The 21,222-nt window shown below is 42.0% G+C and overlaps 1 protein-coding gene across 8 annotated transcripts in view; it reads left to right on the top strand.

Annotated features, from left to right (window-relative positions):
- Positions 1-21,222, top strand: part of PLCB4 (phospholipase C beta 4) — a 420,918-nt gene that overhangs the window by 310,402 nt on the left and 89,294 nt on the right. For 7 of the 8 annotated variants that reach the window (XM_067707497.1, XM_067707492.1, XM_067707493.1 and 4 more), the window contains 5 exons: positions 4,554-4,633; positions 7,572-7,625; positions 13,210-13,291; positions 14,256-14,356; positions 15,007-15,064. In XM_067707497.1, the coding sequence (XP_067563598.1) occupies positions 4,554-4,633; positions 7,572-7,625; positions 13,210-13,291; positions 14,256-14,356; positions 15,007-15,064 (375 nt within the window). Of the gene's footprint in view, positions 1-4,553; positions 4,634-7,571; positions 7,626-13,209; positions 13,292-14,255; positions 14,357-15,006; positions 15,065-21,222 lie in introns of those variants that run through there. The other variant, XM_067707499.1, reaches the window with a different exon arrangement.

Raw genomic sequence — 21,222 nt, 5'->3', positions numbered from 1 at the left:
AGGAACAACAACTCTGCTTGAAGTGGTGCTGACTGGAAAACAACAGAACTAGTTATTTTAGGAGGACAAATCTATGTGTATAGAAAAAGGCTAGAAGTGCAGATAGCAAAGTGTTGTCAGCTCTCAATATCGGTAATGGAATATGGGGTGATGTTGACTTTTTGCTTTATGCTTTTTTGCTTTACCTTTTTCTACACAGGGCATTTAAATATTGCTTTCATAACCTTAAAATTTTTTCCAAATGTTTTTAAAGGTAAAAGCAAGATATGTGCTCTGTAAATTCACATATTTTTCAGTTAAGTTTTGTTCTGTCTGTGTCTCTATACATTTGGGGAGTTTTTTGTTTGTTTTTTGGTTTTTGTTTTTTTCTGTAGAGAGTAATTTTTAATTTCATTTTTTTATTGTTTTTATTTTTTATACAATTTTTAAAGGTTACTTTCCATTTACAGTGATTGCAGAATATTGGCTGTGTGCCCCGTGTTGTACAACACATCCTTGAGCCTATCTTACACCCAGTAGTTTGTACCTCCCACTCCCCCACCCTATATTGCCCTCCCCCCTCCCCACTGGTAATCACTGGTTTGTTCTCTATGTCTGTGAGTCGGCTTCTTTTGTGTTATTCTATATGTTTGCTTTTTAACAGGAAAGGGATTATTTTGTCTGTGAGAGTCCTAGTGTTTAAGGGTGAGGCCCAGCCCTTTACCTGGAAAATGGACGCCACCTGCATGATGAAAATAAGTTTAAGGAATCCCAGAGGAGAGGGTGAAAATTCTCAGGAGAGAGTTAGGGGCAGCTGCCATTCCTCACTCCTTTCCCCTCGAACCATCCAGCACAAGCCCCCAAGAGTTCCTCAAAGGACATTTTCTTAGAAGGGCTGAAATAAGCTTTAAGTTAATTTAGGCAGAATTGGAAAATATTGAAAAATGAGAGAACAATAACCATTACAGCCTCCTGGGGAGGTGCAGAAGCTGCCCATTTGGACACTGGAACCGAACTGATACTGTGGGCTGGTTCCCCTGCATCCAGGCCACGTTTGCCCACTCAGGACAGCCGACCAGAGGGAAGACACCCAGTATAGTAGGAATGATACCCTGTGTCACCATGGAGCAGTGTGTGAGCTCAACGTGTGTTGGGGAATGATCTAGAAACACTCATCCTGGGGCTTGAAGACACACCTCGTGGGGCATTACGTAGACTATTAACGTATGTGCTTATATTCAGCAATTCAAAAACAAAAAACTTAAGTCAGTTTTTTCTGATTTTGTTAATCTGGAAACAATCAAAGAAGTTGATATGTATTTAACTCACTTCTGGCACAACTTTCCAACTAAATTCTAGGGTTCTACTGACACCTTCTGGCATTTCATCTATTTTATGTTAAAAACAAAACAAAATGCTTAACATATTTCCCACAGTCTTTTGGCCTTACTATGCCAGGTGTACATTAAGATAACAGACAGAAGGAAAGGTCTGATGGGAAGGAGACATTTGGACAAGCCCTGAATACAAATTTCCCAGACACAGAGGGCAGAGGCCGGCTGCTCAGTGACCTTGGACAAGGCTGTGGACCTCACTTTCAGCATCACCAAGAGGAGAAGCTTCAGGGCCTTCCCCATGCCTTTTAGGGCTTGTGGGGATTCGGGGGCCTTTCTACTAACTAAAGCATAAGCCGAGTCACTGGTGTGAAGACCTTAAAGGTCACACTCAAGGACTGTTCCATCACAATAAACAAACAAATTATTTTCCACATTGTATTTTCAAAAGATGGATGAATGTTGTTGAAGCCCCCTCAAAGCCTGATATCTCTGTAATTGATTTTAGAAACAACTAAATCAGAATGATCAGAAAGAACCAGCAAACAGTCTCAGAAATGATCCACTTTTTTGCCCCAGGAAACCATGGACTTCGTTTTGTGTTTTGGAACATGTAACAAGGCTTCAGTGCTGCCCAGTTCATGCCAACGAAATTATTTGTGCTTTTTCTGTCCCTTCTTGGGAAACTCTGTGTGGGCCTGTGGTTTGTTTGGCCAATCACAGGATATTTGATTGTCCCCAGGGAGTTAGAGTCCCTTTTTTTTTTTTTTTTTTTTTTTTGGTACATGGGCCTCTCACCATTGTGGCCCCTCCCGTTGCAGAGCATAGCCTCCGGACGCGCAGGCTCAGTGGCCATGGCTCACGGGCCCAGCTGCTCCGCGGCATGTGGGATCTTCCTAGACCGGGGCATGAAACTGTGTCCCCTGCATCGGCAGGAGGACTCTCAACCACTGCGCCACCAGGGAAGCCCTAGAGTCCCATATTTATCCTGACAGAGGAAGTGAGGTCTGATGAGGAAAATAATTGAGGCATTTCTTCAAGGCTGCTATTTCATTTCTTCCTCCTCCCTCAGAACCCTGACTTCACCATCATGCTTGCTGAGGCTTTCAGTGCTATTTACAGTCCTCAGAAAATGGCCTTTTCTCTTTGTGAAAGGAAATTTTCCTCGTATCACTCCCAAGTCCCCCTTCAGAAGTCTGTTAGGTATGACTGGGGCTCAAAGAGGAAAGCACAAACTCGCTGGTAGACTCACATCCATTAGGGTGGCTACTATCAAAACGCAAGCGAAACAGAAAATAAGGGGTTTGGTGAGGCTGTGGAGAAATTGGAACCCTTGTGCACTATTAGTGAGATTGTAAAACGGTGCAAGTGCTGTGGAAAACAGTATGGCGGCTCCTCAAAACTTAAAAATAAAATTACCATACAATCCAGCAATTCCACTTCTGGGTATGTATCCAAAAGAATCAAAAGCAGACTCTTGAAGAGATACTGGAGCACCCATGTTCATAACAGCATGAGTCATAATAGCAACACAAGGATCCATTGATAGATGAACAGATAAACCTAATGTGGCCTATACGCACAATGGAATATTATTCAGCCTTAAAAAAGGAAGGAAATTCTGACACCTGCTACAACACAGATAAACCTTGAGGAGGACATTAAGTTAAATAAGCCAGCCACAAAGGACAAATACTGCATGATTCCACTTACATGAGGTACCTTGAGTAGTTAAATTCAGAAAAACAAAGTAGAATGATGGTTGTCATGGGCTGTGGGGAGAGGGAAATGAAGAGTGGTTGTTTAATGGGAACAAAGTTTCATTTCTGCAAGATGAAAAGAGTTCTGGAGATGGATGGTGGTGACGGTTGCACAACGATGTGACTGTTAGTTAATGCCACTGAACCGATCACTTAAAAATGGTTACAGTGATAAATTTTATGTTATATGTATTATATCACAATTAAAATTAAAACCACACACACGTATAGAACCCAGGCATCACCTCTGTCCCTCGCAAGTGACTTAATCCCTTGGCCATGTTAAAGCTGGTAATACTATGCAATGCTGTCCAATGGAACCTTCGGTGATGACAGAAATTGTTCTTTATTTGCACCGTCCGATATGTTAGGCGCTATGCCCATGTTGGGTTTGAGCACTTGAAGTGTGATGAGTGCGACAGATGCACTGAATTTTATTTTTATTAGGTTTAAATTTAATTAATTTAATTTAATGAATCTTTATTCAGTTTAATTTAGCCACATGCGGCTAGTGGCTGCCATGCTGGACAGGGCAGGAAGACTGTACGTCTACATTACTGTCTATTCCAAAATATTTTCCCTTCCTCAGCATAGAGCTACAGCAGTCATACAAAAAACCTAAGAAGGTAAGGTGCTGGCTTGTGTGTGGGCCCCAGTTCTGTTTGAACCCCCAGTATCAATTTGCTTCAAAGCATTTTACCAAGAGTGTGACTCTCATTTTTAGCAATTTGGTATGGCATTCACTGGCATCGGTTATTGGACCCAAGGGCAAAGTGGGCCTTAATTCATGCGCCAGCCTTTTCTAGTAAAATGCCCTTTGGAAACCCAAATTCCTTTACTGCCACGCACAGTCTTCTTCACTTTTCCTTGTAAATCCATGGAGTGATGTTATGAACTAAAACCGAGGTCCAAGTCCTTATACAGAAATCATGCAAGCACATTGCTTTGCTCTGGGTACCCTGGCATCGACGCCTGTTTTACTTTTTAAGGCTTTGCTGGAAGACACAGACAGGTAAGATAAGTAACAAATTCTTACGTTGAAATAGTATCACACAATAAAATGGATGAACCTCGAATGCCTTCATCCTCTATAATGAGGGTAGCTAAGTATGCCATCAAGTATTGTATAATGTTGCTTGAGAAATAATTAATGTTGCCAGCAACTGAAAGGGGCTTATATTTAAACAGGCTGCAAATAGAAGGCTTAACAAGTCAATCAGTGGGCAGCATTGCTTCGTGACAACCCAGTGTTTAATGACACTGTAGATGCCACACTTATCTTCCTGGAAAGAATGAAAGCTGTTTATTAAAGCATAAAATATGAGCGTGTGGAATGAGGATGGCTGAGTGGCAGGAAGGAGATAAAGAAGAGTTTATATTCTTCTTACACAAAATGGACACGAGCTGTCTAATAAAAAAACACCCAGTTTAGCTCTGGCAGATTTGCTCACCAAGAACACTCTTTTTCTTTCTCTTTCAGCAATGGGTCGAAGGCCTGAGATCCATCATACACAACTTCAGGGCCAACAATGTCAGTCCCATGACATGCCTCAAGAAACAGTGAGTTTTATTTGCATGATCCTTTGGCTGTTATCAAGCAAACAGTCAGATTAGGAGATGAAGGCTATGTATATGGACCAGGCAGCATCTTCCTTGCCTTCACCTCTATGCTCCTGACCTTGGAGAAGATGTTGACCAATACGCATCTGTACTCTTCATGCCACCTGGCAGGGCATGTGTGATAAGCCCGCAGCCTGAAACCTATTTGAAAGGAATGGTTGATGGCAGAAAGATGCTGGGTTGTGGGCCCTGTCTTTTGTGTCCCGAGACTGAGTCTGCTGATAAATAGCTCTGCATGCCTGGGGCCGTATTTGGGTGCTGATGTAGCTGGAGTCTCTGTTGCATGACACTGAGAAATGGGGAGTGTGGCCAAGACAAGCACTTTTGCAAAAGCACCGATGGCTCCAGTGGAAAAGGAGCCCTGGCCCCAGGGACTGTTTAGCACCCAGTCAGGGATCCAAAGGTACTTTTGAAATTCAGAAAGCAGAACTTCCTTACTCCAGCTCTGCATTCAAAATTCAGAGAGGACCTGCTTGACATGGTAGGTTTTAACCCTACGAAGTTATTCTTTCCAGGTGACATGAAAGTTACTCAAGTAGAAATTCTAGCCAAAGCCCAAATCAGCCTGTTTAAAAAGCAGTGATCCATGGAGGAGTGGGGCCACCTGTTATCTCAGGGCCCTTGGCAGGCAGTCATGAGGTGCAGGAGAGAACCACACTGAGAATCTGCAGGGATAAGCCGGCATCTCTTAGCCAGGCCCAGGTCCAGCACCAAGGGTGGGATTCCTTGGACTTCCGGGCGATGGGAGGAGAGATCAGTCCTTCGGGCATTTTGCTTTTTACTTCTGGTCCCTTTGGCAGGTGCTTTAACAGCATGGCCTCTGTGCTGTAAATCCCAGGTTGGCCACTTCGTTTCTGGGTCAGTCTTGGCAAATTCTTAACCTTGTGCCTCTCCGTCCTCATCTGTGAATGGAGGTGATAAGATTCCACGCAGAGGAAATAAGGTCATGGGCAGCACCTAACCCGGTGCCTGGTTCCCCATCCCTCCTCGTTCAGTATTAGTTATTTTGATTTTGACATCATCCCTCCAGTGTTTTTCCCATTGTCTTATCAGAGGGGAGTTATTTAGTCTTGTACATTCCTATTTTTTGTTCAGCTGCTTCTTGTCCTCTGCAGTTGCTGTGTCATGTTTTCTTAAAAATAAAGAGCAGGGCTTCCCTGGTGGCGCAATGGTTGAGAGTCCACCTGCCGATGCAGGGAGCACGGGTTCGTGCCCCGGTCCAGGAAGATCCCACATGCCGCGGAGCGGCTGGGCCCGTGAGCCATGGCCGCTGAGCCTGCGCGTCCAGAGCCTGTGCTCCGCAACAGGAGAGGCCACAACAGTGAGAGGCCCGCGTACCAAAAAAAAAAAAAAGAAATAATAATAATAATAAAAAATAAAGAGCCACCCAACAGATACTTTGAAGTTATAGAACCTCAGGCTTTTGGCATGCCCACTTATGCCTGAGTGACCCAAGTCCTTGTATCTGGACACCAGATCTTATCTGCCTTCATTGGTGTCCTGCCCAGATCCCTTTCTGTTGCTGGTGTTCACCCATCCGCCAGCTGCTGGGAGGGTTAGGTCACTAAGGGCTCACACCTGCCTGCTTCTCCAGAGAATTGCCCTCTGCCTACCAGGAGTCACCGAGCCTGAGAGATCACAGTCCTCCATTGGCGTCTCTGCGGGATTGGTTCCAGGAACCCTGCTGACACCAGAATCCACAGATGCGAGTCCCTAAGAGTTGACCCTTCGTGTCCACGGAAACAGAACCCATGGATAAGGAGGGCTGACCCTAGACTCCTCCCTTCTTCTGGAAGGAAGCCCACAGCCAATGACAGGCTGAGACAGTATACAAGAGGCCAGCCCCCTTGCCACCAAGCCTGGTGCAAATCCCACTCCAGAGCTCCCTGTGGCGTCAGGACAAAGCTCCAGCTGAGAGCACAGCTTTGTATAACTTCCTCCCTGCCTGTCTGCTTCCCTCACTCCTATGGTCCTGAAACCATCCCCTTAAAAGTAGTCACGTGTGCTTCTAGGAAGCTTGACTTAAGACAGAAACTTTACCAAATCATCATGTTCTGCAGATTGTTAGAATGTTATTAACGGGAAACAGTGAGAATGGGAGTCAGTGGCTAAGAATAGTCCAAGCACCAAAGGACAAATATATGTTCTGGGTCTCCATGTGTCATGAACACCTGGGGAAAGCAAAGCATTTTTCACCATCAGTTTGAGTTGATGAACTTCTCTGACTGTTACAAATTAAGGGTCCAGATCCCTTTATGGAGCTGGTGTCCGTCCATCCACCAGTTGCTGTGAGGATTAGGTCACTAAGGGCTCACACCTGCCTGCTTCTCCATCTTTACTTCACTACACTTAGAGCAGGAGCTGGGGCTGGGGTGGAGGGGGTCCCCACTGTCCTCAAGACTAGGCTGGCTGGTGTTACCATGCACTTGCATTTCTTACCCCCTTAGTAGATTATTAAAGAACAACAATCAAGGACGAAACCAATCACCAAATAAGTGCCTACAATTTGCTTTGCTCATGCAAATTCCCAATTTTCTCCTTCATCTAGGATTGCCAGATAAAATATGGGACTCTCAGTGAAATTTGAATTTCAGATAAGTAACAAATAATGTTTTAGTATAAGTACGTCCTATGCAATATTTGGAACATACTTGTAGTAAAAATTTATTTGTTGTTTATCTGAAATTCAGATCTAACAGAGTCCTATATTTTTGTTTGCTAAATCTGACAACAGTAAATTCATCTCACAGTGTGTAATTGTCTCTGGTTTTCCAAATAAATGTTCTGTGTTTGAATGAACTTTCTTTTAAAGTTCTTAACCAGATTGAAGCTCTTTCTCCCGAGAAACATTAAAACAGTTGTTACTGTTGTTTTCCAGCTGGATGAAATTGGCATTTATGACCAACACAAATGGGAAAATTCCAGTTAGGAGGTAAGTCAGTTATTCTTGTCTGCTCTGCACAGCCTGGGTCAGCCCTTGTGATACCAGCCCACAGAGAGAGCCCCCCACAAGGACTTGTTAATTTCTTTAACTAAAGATATTTCTGGAAGCTTAGTTTGAATCACATCATCAAGTGCTATGTTCAGTTTGTAAAAATCACTTATGGACGTAAAGTTGCATTTTTCCTCGGAAAGGGTAGCGTTAACTCTGATAAATTAGAGAACATCTGAAAATGTAGCAGTATTTTTTAATCTTCAGCTAAGTGGGTTTTCAGGATTCAGGTATCTTTCACCTACTTGCCCTGAACAACCTTTAACTAAAATTAAAGAAGTTTATATTGTGCACCTACAGAGGAAGTGTATGGACGTGTCCTAGGAAGTGTGATGCCTCTAGACAGTGCATCTCATTCTGGGCTTTGCTGGTCCTGTTGCTTCCCTCCTTACCCTGCCCAAGGTAACAGAGACAAGGGAGAAAATGGAAGGAAAGCCTGGGTAGAGTCAAGAATGAAGAGAAGATGAACCAGAAACGGCCTTCACACCTGTGCTTCAGTACTTAAGCTGATGTGTTTCACCCTCTGAGGATTTCTCACGCTCCCCATTTTTCTGCCTCTCCACTCCTTCCGGCGTTAGGGTCATGGTCTGTGGGTCCAGTTGGAAGCTCTTGCGACAATAGTGTTGGGAATTCTTTACCCAGCTCCCCAAGTATTTTTTTTGGTTGGTGTTTGTGTAAGCATTTCATGAAAATTCCAGAAGCTGAACTGGGCCCCAGAGCATCTGCTGCCCACATGAAGCCAGGGGTATATTAGGATTCAGGAACCTGAATTAAACATGAGTTCCCCAGATGCCGACCCACTCTTATAGAATTCTCCTGACTTGCATTCAAGTTGACCTCTTCCCGGACACTTTAGCAGAGAAGCCAACGACAAATAACAGACAAAACCCAGAACTACTGGGTGGAGTCATGTCTTAGAACCGCTCTATCTTTCAGAGACGAGGTCGACAGGTCACCAGCTGCACAGCATTTGAGGGAATGCACTGGAGCCGAGACCCACAGATTACACTCAGCCATTTCTGCCTCCCCTTTCCCTCTGTCTCTGCCTAGACTTGAAGCTTCAATTCTGCATCCCTCTGAGAGTATCTCCATACTCCCTGAATGTCATTCTTTTCACGTTTGTCAGAACTATCCTAGAGGTCATCATTTTCCTTAACTCCATGTATTGTAACATTCATGGACTAAGATATCCATGTGACACAACTGATGTATCAATGGGCAAGTGAAAAGCATACACATCATAAAGAAGACCGTGGCAGTATTCTTTTTATTTAACCTCTTATTGAGGGCTTCCAGGGTTATTGACCTCATGCACCTGTTGTGGTCTTTACAAATCTATATGTAGGATTCTCTGCTTTTTATTTAATAACTTACTAGCAAGTCAATTTTGCATTTACTCTAGAAGTTTAAAAAAAGCCCCACTAGCACCCTTGACTGATGGTTGTTGGCAAAGGCACTTTATACTGATCCTTATTTTATTTAAAACCCTTTGCTCTGTTGAGAATAGCAGGACAATTATTTTAATGTATCTCAGCATCCTACAGCTATTACCAAATATATATTGCATTTTAATTTAAAAATCAGTATTGAAGTAATAAGTCCAGACTTAGCACAGATAGCAGTGTGAAGACCAAAAATGTAGGTTGGATCAGTTTTTACATAAATTGCTCTCCTGATTTTTCTCCCAAGATAAGTTTCAGGAAATGGACAAAATAGAAACACATAGATCATAATCAAAGCACTCCTAATGAGCAGTTCTGGTGTCATCTGTACACATCCTATGAATCAAACCATTGTTACACAAGCTTGGAAGCCTTTGCTGATTCCAAAGATCTTTGTACAGCATGTTCACATACAAAATTATTACCCCGTTTTTTGTAGAAATAGCCTAGATATTTTGTCTTCTTCTTCAGCTTTCTCTGACGTGAACTTTTTGGTGCCTGACAGCATTAACAGGTGTTTGACACAAGACATCTGTGATCTGGGGGCAGTTTGTCAGAGTTGATGGAAAATTGATACCAAGCCAGCAAAAAGCGGATAAATCTTTGTGTGGATGAGCTGCCAAGGGCGAGATGGAAATTGTTCTGAATGTTTTAATGGATATGAAGAGTAAACACTTTAAAATGTCATTTCATCACTATCATTCTGGAGTTTTTAAAATGGAAACTATTAGTGTATTGTGTGTGTAATATTAGAGGGGATCTGGCTTCAGGGTCATTAGATCAGCTTGAGAGTGGCCCCTCCTTGTGAGCTGTAACCAAAATTTAATGTCCAGGAAGCTGCAGGAAGGATAAGGGAAGAAAGTCTTTACCTCCCTCTTCTCTTTTCTTTCCTTGTACATCATCTTATGCAGTCTGCCTTTCTTCCAAACTTACAAACTCACACTTAGTGTGCCTATCCACTCAGACCAAAGCTTTGAAGGTTACTCTTTTGATCACTCTTTTTTCTTTTTTTTTTTTTTTTGCCATTTCCCATTCCTTGTAACACGGAGTTGGAACCAACAGCTATGAGTAGAAGGAGTCCCAAGGGAGAAGATGTATTAAGAGGGCTAAGACCTCAGGGGTGGTCATAGCAGCCCAGCTCCCTCATAATCCATCCACATCCTGAAAGCCCAGCCTGCCTACGACGAGGGTCTGTTTCTGCAGGGGGCTTCATTTCATGAACACTCCTTGACTGTTTCAGAAGATGGTATTAAAACCATTGGATAGATTGTAGACCCTTTGAGGGCAGAGTGAGACTCCCTGAGTTTCTAGGGTCATTGCTGTCTTGGTTGCCTGTAAGGTCTGCTGGAACAGGGAATTTAATCAGATGGACTGGGTACCACTTAAGGGTATTTGCTTTTCTAGCATTTCCTTTCAGGTAGGTAGTGTGTTTTGCTTCAAGAGAAACTCTGAGCACCTGTAGCTACGAAGCACTAAGCTCTATTCTTTGGGGCTGTGTATAAAGGGTTGAATAAATTGCAATCCCTTATACACACTCTACATGCCCATGAAACGCCTTCGATGGTGTCTGAAATGCCCCCAGCTTGTGATAAGTGTGTTTATTTCTCTCAGGACCCTGGTTAAATGCTGAGCCTCCAATGCAACTGGAAACTCAGAGAATTCAGCTTTGCACCACAACCCACTTGCCCCTAAGCCGAATCCATTTTGAGGCCCAAGAATGACTCTGAAAGCTGCCTGGAGAGAAGGCAATAAAGGAGCCCTGTCCCCCCTCCTCCCCACCTCCAGGGAAATGGTCTCTTCCACTTCCTTGCTCCTATTTTCTCTTAGAATGAGGGAAGCAAATCTGTGTTGAGGTTGCCCAGCTCGAGCCCCCTCGTGAAAAGATGGGCCTGAGAACGAGCTCTTCTGACCATCATACCGCCTCTTGCCTTTATTTATTTATTTATTTTGGCCCCTCGGCAGGTGGGATCTTAGTGCCCTGACCAGGGATCAAAGCCATGGCCCCTGCAGTGGAAGCATGGAGTCCTAACGATTGGACTGCCAGGGAAGTCCCACCTCTTGCCTTTATTATCTTCTGTCATGTCTCTGGGCTCTGACTTTGCCCTCACTGATATATTCCCATGTGGATTTCCCTCCTTCCTACCCCTGGGCACCCTATTTTCTCCTTCTCTCAGTTTCTCTATCTCCCACAAATGCTTGGACAGACTACTCCCAAAAGATGTCCTTGTTCTGCTTCCTATTTCTTGGCATTTCCCCAAGCCCCAGCCAAGATTCTACTCCTATGAACTCTCCCTTTCCTCCCCACTCCACCCCCTCCCCAACACCAGGTTGTTTCACCAGAAAGGCTCAGGCCCTACACCTGCTACATTCATGACCATGTTCATCAGTTTCCATCTCCTTTATGAGGCCTGTTGAAACCTAACAGAAGCTTGAGTTAGCTGAGATTCCCCTGAGATTGCTAGGCAGAGCGTTTCCTCCTGGTTACAGGTGCCAGACATCCCAAATCCTGCTGGAACCTGCAGCTCTCACATTAACACATACATACTCTATTTCAAAAAAAGACACACTGAATAGCCACTTTCCCCTATTATAAAGAGCAGATAAAGTGCTTCTCAACTCAGTCCAATGTATGAAAATTCCATGAACTCTAGAGAAGTGGGAAAATGTGGGCATAGCACCCTTGACCCTAGAAACTGGTTTACTTAATGTCATACGTATATGCTGTACCATGTCTGCAGATTTGTTAAAGAGGATTCATAGGCCTCCCTATATTTGAATACAACTGTCTCAAACATTCTTAAAACTGTACTTCTTGAAGTATTCTTAGACCATGTATGAAACAATAAAGCTTTGAATAAACACATAGCAATTCGTTTACCTACAGCTAGTTCTTCCCAATCTCTTCTGGGAAGTTGTACTCTGCATTTGAAGTGGTGCTTTCTCCCACTCATCAAGATTAAACAGCGGTCACTGCTTACATTGGGAACTTGCCTTCCACTTAACGCGAACGGTGGAGTGCACGACAAAGTTGGGCATGGGAGGTGCTGTTACAGATCCTCCTGTACTCACAGGGAAGGCGGTCCAAAGCCAAGCTTCACAGATGAAAGTAAGCTCTGTCTTCCAGCAGAGGCTGGACTTCTGATTTAGACTTTAAGTTATTATGGTGATAAATCACCTGGGCCTCCATTCGGGGAGTGAATGAAGGCTCTTCGGGTGGCCGAGACATGGCTCAGAGTCAAGTATGGATTCCAGGGTCCAAGTCCTCTCCTCAATAGTGTTTGTTCTGAGTGTCACCAATTCATTTATCAGGAGTCTCTCTCTACTTTTATCATCATCAGGAAATATGCTCCTTAAGGTTTTATCCATCTTACTAGCCTTGATGAACACAGTACTGATTCAAAGGCACCACCATTATTCAAAAATACTGTGTCTCAGGGGAATGCCAAGATTCTGCTGAAACATTGAATAATTGTTCCCCTGCCTCCCCTCTCCCTGACACCTGTCACTTTCATAATAAAGTCCCCAATCCTTGAGGCAGCTGACATGTCAGAATAGCTAAAGGATGCTTAGCTCAAAAAAAAAAAAAATATATATATATATATATGTCTGATAATGCATGTCAGCTGTAGCATGAAACCAGGTAAGGGCAATCACAGGCACATGCTGTGTGCTAAGGGACCTCCTTCCTTTCCCCAAGTCAAGATATTGTCACCATGATGTTTTATTCTAGACATGCTGTTCCATCTGCCACATTCCTTTTTCCTAAGAAAGCAGTTTGATAGGATCGGAATTTATTATTGTTATTGTCCAATGGTCTGTATCCCTGGTGCATCTTACATTCACAAGTAGCCAGAGAGACCACCTGTCTTAGAATCAAGTCACCACAGTGGCACAGCCAGCTCTGGTAACCAGAGAGACATTGCAGGAGCTAGTTTCGGAAGTGAAAAATACCTAAAAATGAAAAGTAATTTTATTTTCCTTTTTCTTCTCCCCTATCCCACCATCCCTAGTTTTAATGGGATCTTTGCATCAGAGAAAACAGAATTAATAGTAACTTTATTTCTTTTTCTTTTCTGCCCTAGTATTACCAGAACCTTTGCATCGGGGAAGACAGAAAAGGTGATCTTTCAAGCACTCAAGGAGCTAGGTCTTCCCAGTGGAAAGGTATTCATTAATCTAATAATGTTTCTAAAACCACTTTGTATTTATGTTCTCATGTAATAAGCAAGATTGTATTAAACTGATTCAGTTAGATTCAGAATTAGATTCAGTCACACATAGTACAGTCAATTTTTCCTTTATTCTCTTTCCTTCTATCCTTCCTTCCTTTTGTTTTCTGGGCATTTTAACCTAAACGTTTTAGTATTCAAATAGTGTACTTCCAAATGTTGTTGTCAACTTTATTAAGAAAAGGAAATGATAGCCAGGCTGCTCTTTCACACAGCTTATGGAAAACTTATTTTACAGAAATCCATCAACATTGCCTGGACCATGTACAATGTCAGCATGAAAAATGGCTCATAAATTCAGTTCTTCAGGATGGCCGTGCGATATTTTATGAAGCACCTCTCCCCAAACATACCATTTGTGTCTGTGGCCCTTTGGATTTAAAATAATTGCAATTAACGTGTTAACTGCAAGAAAGATTTAAGCCTGTTGCTGCCTTAACAAATCCGATTTGAAATATGAAGTTCTGTATGAAGAGTAAACTCTTATAGCATCCCCTTCATGTGGTCTTGTGAAAATTCACAAAATAAGCATAAGAAAACATTGGGCTTGATGTCATCATCCTTTAGGCAGGCACTTGCTTTGCTCCTTCAAGGAGAGAAGGAAAAAATGTTTCTTTGTATTTGTTCTATGGAGTGTCTCCCAGAGCAAGCCCAGCTGTGGCCGGTGTTTGAACATGCAAACCATGGATGAATGGTAACTAGAAACGCTCATTTTCATGTGCCACGTTCTAGAGGCCTGGCCAATGGCTGGACCTCCTGGCCTCTATCAGCAAGAATCAGAGATGAAGGCCCTGGAATTCCAAGTGTCATCACTTTGCTTCATGAACCTGTAGATTCTGTAGATCCTGCAAGGAGAGAAAAATGTGCCCTGATTTATGACACGCTTCTATTCTTTCCAGAATGATGAAATTGAACCTGCAGCATTTACTTATGAAAAGTTCTATGAACTGACACAAAAGATTTGTCCTCGGACAGATATAGAGGATCTTTTTAAAAAAATGTAAGTTCCATTTATGAGAAAGTGTCACATCAATGTTATCCTTGTATTTTTAGATTTCAAAAACATTTTTGTCCTAATATTTTCAAATAGTATGCTGATAGTATCTAGGAATATCTAGTCAGGGTTACATTTTCACCCCTTAGTTTATTTGGTGTAAAAGTTTGCTCTGATTTTTTGAGAAACTTTTATGTAAGTTACTTGTAGCACCTGGAACTTCCCCCCCTCCCCTCCCTGCATTGGCTTTACTAACTACCTACAATGTTAACTTGCTCCTTTAGGTATTAACCCGTTATGTGAACTAACAAGATTCGATTTGGAATGTTATTATGTTGTTGAAAAGTCCATTCATTCCAATTATTTCAAATGGATGACTTACATGTTGTTTTTATAATAATGCCTGTGGATAATGCAAAAGAGGGATTGCAGACATTTTCTGTAAGCTAGTGGGAATGATTTCTTTCCTTTGTTGTTGTTGTTGGGTTATTTTTTTTTCCCCCTTACAAACAGTCTCTGGCCATTTTAAGAGTTCACCACTACTTCAGGGTTAGAAAATAAGTGTAGAATTATCATCAACAAATGTCAACATGTAAATCGTACCTCCTGTAGCATCATATACCAAAACTTACTTTTTCTAATAAATTTCTTTTCAGCAATGGAGACAAAACTGATTATTTAACGGTAGACCAATTAGTGAGCTTTCTAAATGAAGTAAGCTTTTTCATACATTAACTCCATCAGTCTGTGTGCAGTGGCTTGCCCTCCTCCAGCATCCTCATTGCATGCCTGCATCCTACACCTTCATTCGCTTTGCTTCTGACCTGCTGATCTTTCCATGATGGCTTTACCAGGTGCAAAAATCAGCTGCTGCCTTCGTGTGTCCATGCACTTCCTCATTGGCTTTGCACACTGCTTTTTTGCTGGTTTCTTGCTGTGATGTGTAGCTCCGGTTCTGTGTGTGCGTGTGAATTTGATAATATATTCATTTAATTATATGTGTCTATGTTTTTGCAAGGTGATATTTAAGGTACTTATTTTTTTCTATTTACTTATAAGAAATAGAAAGAGAATGGATTGAGTTTACCATACTATAGTTGGATTCTCCATTGCTAACTTTTCCTCATACATTTGCATGGACTAGAAAAGCTTTATTTTTGTCTTTTAATGGATTGCATGTAAGAAAAATATGTAGGTTCGAATAGAATATTTGGACAACAAGCACAACATGGAGTTCCTGGGTGAAAATATAGTGCATATTAGGCCAATGAGATGGCAGGTTAAATTTTTCCTTTTTATTTTTATAACAAGCTCAGAGCTAATTTTAGAACATGATTCACTTAAAAACCAAAACTGATTGACAAAATTTGCTTAAGCCCAAGAGAAAGATATTTCAGAACACGTAAAGGTTGCAGTTTTTATTACAACTAAAATTAACTTCTTTTTTCCTCTGCACGTTCAAAAAAGTGTTTTCTCTTCAGTGAAACCCATTGAAGCTCTTGTTAATCCAAAAAGGGAAACTCACTTTTTGTCTAACAAACACATTAATACTAAGAAGACTTTAAGTGAGGAATGGACAGTATATTTTTGTTTCAAAACAATTGATGTTAGCCATTATACCTTATAAAGAGAAAATGTTAGGAAAGGCAGTATCATGCCAGATATGAGGTATTGCCTCAAGAAAAAACCACAGGTAGGCTGTGATTTGCCAGTTTGCAGACACAGATCACATCTTTGCCAAAGGGCTTCTCTTTTCTTCCCTGTCAGGGCTCAGTAGCTCCCAATTTGTAGGGTTGCACTTGAGAAGCTATGGTAAACAGAGCCTAGAAGCACCGATGCAGGAGATAAAAGTTCCCCCATATAGCAGGGCAGATGCCTCCACTTTTAAATAATCCTTTCAGCACATTGCAATATTTATTTTACTTGAAAACATTTCAAGTTTTTCACTGCACTAGTTTTTGGTCATGCGAATACTATGTTCATAATCTTTACCCAGATATTATCCACATTCTTACGCCACCGTTGCTTGGAAGTTAAGTTGCCTTGCTTTGCCTCCTTAACCCTTTCCCCATCTTCTGCTTCTTTTAAAAAATGTATTGTGTTATCTCCCTCAGCTTCTTCATGTACTTTGGGTCATTGGTCACCTTACGTTTTGGTGAGACGAGCAAAAATCTTGCTTTCTACTAAAGAGGGAAGACGCTTTAGTGGAGAGAAGATGTACCACCTCATCAGTTCGCCTAGAAAAAGGCCTCTTGGGTGCTCTGGGATGAAGCTGGTACCCAGCCATCTATTAAACATGACAGAGACTTAATATGCATTCTACTGTTCAAATGAGGAAACAGTTCTGAAGTCCTCAGAATAGGTGCTGCATTCATGGGTGCTTATCTCACGCCTTTCCTTTTATGGGTGGTTTCTGTAGACCTACCCGATAACTACTCTTGTTCTTATGAGTCTTGGACAAAAAATTTAATTTTTAAAAGGTATGATCACCCACACTTTCTGGCTCTGACATCCAAATTCTTTTGCAAAATACTTACTCTTTGGTAAGCTTTTATCTATCACTATTACACTGGCCAATAGTGTTCATTTACTTATGTTTCCTTCTGTTTGGCTTCTCATTAACAGTAAGGTGGCACCTTTAATTTGGGGGGGGGGGGGTGGGACTCATGGAATCAGTGTGATTCTAGATTTCTTTAGGTCACAGAAACTACAAGACAGTCCAGGAAAGTATACAGCCTTTATTTTTAATCAAAGTGTCTGCCCTGAATCTCTTCCTTTTCTGTCCTAGTGAACTCAGCTGGAAGAACTAGACAGAAATCTGAATGTCTCCTTGAAGAAGGCTGTCAAACTTAGAGAACGTTCTGCCACCGCCTTGCACCCTCCCTTTTGAGTCCTACCATTGTCCCTCTCATTGCTCCAAAGTCGAAAGCACCCCTTGGGCAGAGCACCGTCAAAACCCATAATGAAAGGAGACAGAGTTCACTCAGGAAGGGAGCAGGCATTGGAATGTAAGGGTCTCTGACTTGAAAAGCTTAGACCTAAACATTTTCAAAATGCCTTAGCCACATAGTCTCAAAAAGCTGGAATTCAACATTGTATTAGAAGACCTGGATCATACAATTAGACAAGAAAAAATAAATGAATCTCAGGAACACAAAAGGACAAGGCCCTATTCATTATTTGCAGATGATGATTATGTAACCTGAATATCAAAAGCTATCAACTGAAAAACCCTTTGAACAGATAGAGAGTTCAACAAGGTAACCAAATAAGTGATCAACAAAGAAAAATCAATACACACACATATACTAGCATTCATCAATTAGAATAGGTAACAGGAAAAAAATGCCATTTATATTAGCAAAAGCCATGCTGCCACCCACCACCTTCCAGCTTGTAAATCCCTTTATTCCTTATATGAAATTTTCTGTTCAGTGTACTAATGTGTATCTCCAGGAATTTGGAAGGTGAGGAGAAACTATCATTTACTGCCTTGGTCGCCGTGTAGGGGTTTGTACCACCTGCTCTCTACCCATGCCATCACCACTTACTAGCTTTTCACTAGTAGCTTTAGATCTGCTCCTCATTTGCTTCTCGTATGTCCGTGTTCATTGCTCCCCAGAGTGTGATCTGGGGACCAGCAGCCTCGGCATCACCAGGGAGCTTGTTAGAAATGCAGAATCTCAGGTCCCACCCAGAACTGCTGAGTTGGAATCTGCATTTAACATTATCTCCAGGTGATTTGTCTGCACATTAGAGTTTGTGAAGTGCTGGATTCCTCCTTGGAATGCCTAGTGTGAATGGAAAGAATGTGAGAGCAGCATAAACCTATTATTCTCCATAATGAATTTAGTCATGGAAATCCTCCACTCGGATCTAAAATTTGCCACAGCTATGTCTCTTGGTCCCATCCAGTGGGTTGAGGGAAACTTTCTTTGCCTATATTATGGAAATAGCAAACTGGAGTCCAGGAGAGCTGGTGGGGGCCGTCAGTATGAGCTGGCACATGGTTGGATACTGCCACCAACTCAGTTCTCTACGTATCAGGGCTAATTAAAGCTTCTTGGCTTCAGTTAGTTTCACCTCTCTTTCCCTGTTCCTAATGAGAAGCTAAATTGATTTTAGTTTTGCCTTCATTCTCCATATGACTTCTTACAAAGACGACAGCAACTGAGGGCGGGCAGAATTGAGAGATGCGTGAAGAGCTGGAGAAAGAGATCAAATTAAGAAAGAGAGGCAGAGATTTTAGATAACTGCAACAATCAAGAATTAGCTTTATTTTCTTGTTGCTGGTAATCTTTCCGCCTGCCTAACATATGTCATAGGATCACATTAGAGCTAAACCTGATTTGTTATTTTATTTTGCAGTTGAAAGAATGTAATAAAGGGCTCAAGATTGCTTTCCATTTACAATATCTTTATTCTTTTTTTTAAGGATTTTTTTTAAATTTTATATATTTATTTATTTATTTATTATTTTTGGCTGTGTTGGGTCTTCGTTTCTGTGTGAGGTCTTTCTCTAGTTGCGGCAAGTGGGGGCGACTCTTCATCGCGGTGCACGGGCCTCTCACTATCGTGGCCTCTCCTGTTGTGGAGCACAGGCTCCAGACACGCAGGCTCAGTATTTGTGGCTCACGGGCCTAGTTGCTCCGCAGCATGTGGGATCTTCCCAGACCAGGGCTCGAACCCGTGTCCCCTGCATTAGCAGGCAGATTCTCAACCACTGCGCCACCAGGGAAGCCCTCCATTTACAATATCTTTATTCTGTAATGCATGAGCAAAGAGAGAGATGGAAGTATTTGGTGCTATAAACGTTACCAATTATTCCCTTATCTTTTTATATCTCTTTTGAATATTATTTATATCAACATCTCTCTCCCAGTGCTGCTTGGATTGAAGCCAGTTGAAGTCTTTTCTCAATAAAAGTAAGGACATAATAAAGGAGGCGTGTTCATTATCTTCTTGGTCACTTGGGCACAGTTCTGTGAACTATTTTCGGAAGCTGTTCAGTATCGTATTTTACAAAGCCCTGGACATCACGGGGTGGATGCCCTCGGTACATTGCTTCCCCAAATTCCAACTGAAAACCCATGGTCTCTCCCTCAGAGGTGTGAAGCATTTGCCCCACTGTCCTTATGTCCATGTGGAAATCCTCTGCAACCTTATTACTCTGAGATTATGTGGAAATGATCTTTCTCCTCTTTGCTTTCTCATATAAAATTATATTTTTGTGACTCAATACAAGTTTTACCATTTTTTCCTTGCCTTTGGGTTATCCAGATTACACTGTGCTTCCTTTTTGAAACGTGAGCATTTTCAGGAAAGTAAAAGGTTAAGGTATCTGGTGGAGCAGATGTAAAGACAAGTGAAATTTCATATTGTCTTCTCTTAATGCTTATTTGCTGCAAATGTAGAATAGGGGATTATGATACATCCATTTTATGTACTCAGTTTTCCTGGCTATTGCTTCTGATAGGGGGATGTTCTTCTAGTGAATATCATGCCCTCTGATAAATTTTGATGGGGGTTAATTGGGAGGACACCTCAAACATTTAGCATTCTTCTATCCTTTGCAGAACTTAGGTACTTTTTTTTTTACGGATATGCAAATATATTGAAATGCAAACCTTTACATATTAGAGTAGTGCTTCTTAAATTTGAGCACATCAGAATCACCTGAGAAGCTTGTAAAAATACAGATTCATGGGTTCTACCCAGAGAGTCAGGTTTGGTAAATTTGGAGTGGGGCCCAAGAATGTGCATTTCTAACAAGCTCCCAGGTGAGGATGATGCCACTGCTGCCATCCACAGGCCACACTACAGGGGGCACCAGGTTAGAACCCACATACCTCTGTACATAAAAAGCACCTAAGAATACCTGGATCCCCTCTCTTCCTTTTCCAACTTTGCCTCTTTCTTCTTTAGCTGAGTCTCTTCTTTCTCTCACTTTTAAATTCATATGGATTTGCCCCACGATCTCCATGAGTCCAGAACACTTACCAAAAGCATACCTTTAAATTAAAAGACTTAATTATAATAAGGAAGAAAACCTTATTAGTATAGTGGCCAACCATGAACATAACTGCAGTGGGGTCTCCAAAGGCCCTTTTCCTGCCACATCCATCTTCTTCCATGGTATTATTTAAGGAGACTGAAAAGGAAAGTGCCTAGAAAATGTACTGTTTGTTTGTTTGTTTTGAAAACAATGCTTTCTCACCAGAGAGCTCTGCTTGTCATTCCCTTGGGTAGGGGCTCTGGAGTTGCATGACAGCATCCATTCCCTAAACAAGATGTCTTGTAGCATGCCTTCACCTGCTTGGCGTTCCGTGGTCCACTGCACCATCTCTCTGCATACCCCAGGACTTTTCTTTGTGGTCTCAAGGCCTGTTGCTCATGTAACAGTTTCTGCTCTAGCACACGCATGGATGTGAGCTTTTGTGAGCCGTAATTTCTTAGATTCCAACAGAAGCATGCTTCATTGGGATAAATTGACAAAGAGATATTGATTCCTTAGGAGTTAACACTCTTAACTCGGTGGGAGGTGGGAGCATCAGAGCAGGCTAGGCCACAAGTGCTTTAGGAAATTACATCAAGTGTTCTGTTGGCCAAAGGCATTCATTCTGTGTGCCCCACTCTTCAAATGATCATTTCAAAACAAATGGGGAAGGGAGATCCATATGAACTTTTAACAATTGTTTCTTCAATACTTTTTCAATAGTGCTTTTCAAAGTCTGTGCATATATTTGGGTAAAGAGTTGTTGCCGGTGTCCTACGTACTGACCAAGTTTTGCTCACATCTGCTTATATGCCATTATTCCATTGAAGTTTCCTTTATTTATTTATCTGATGGATGACCAGGGATGCAGTGTTTG

This window comes from Pseudorca crassidens, chromosome 15, assembly GCF_039906515.1.
Source record: "Pseudorca crassidens isolate mPseCra1 chromosome 15, mPseCra1.hap1, whole genome shotgun sequence".
NCBI classification, from domain to species: Eukaryota; Metazoa; Chordata; class Mammalia; order Artiodactyla; family Delphinidae; genus Pseudorca; species Pseudorca crassidens.
Note: the sequence above shows the minus strand (reverse complement) of the source record. Positions and strands in the feature narration are given on the sequence as shown.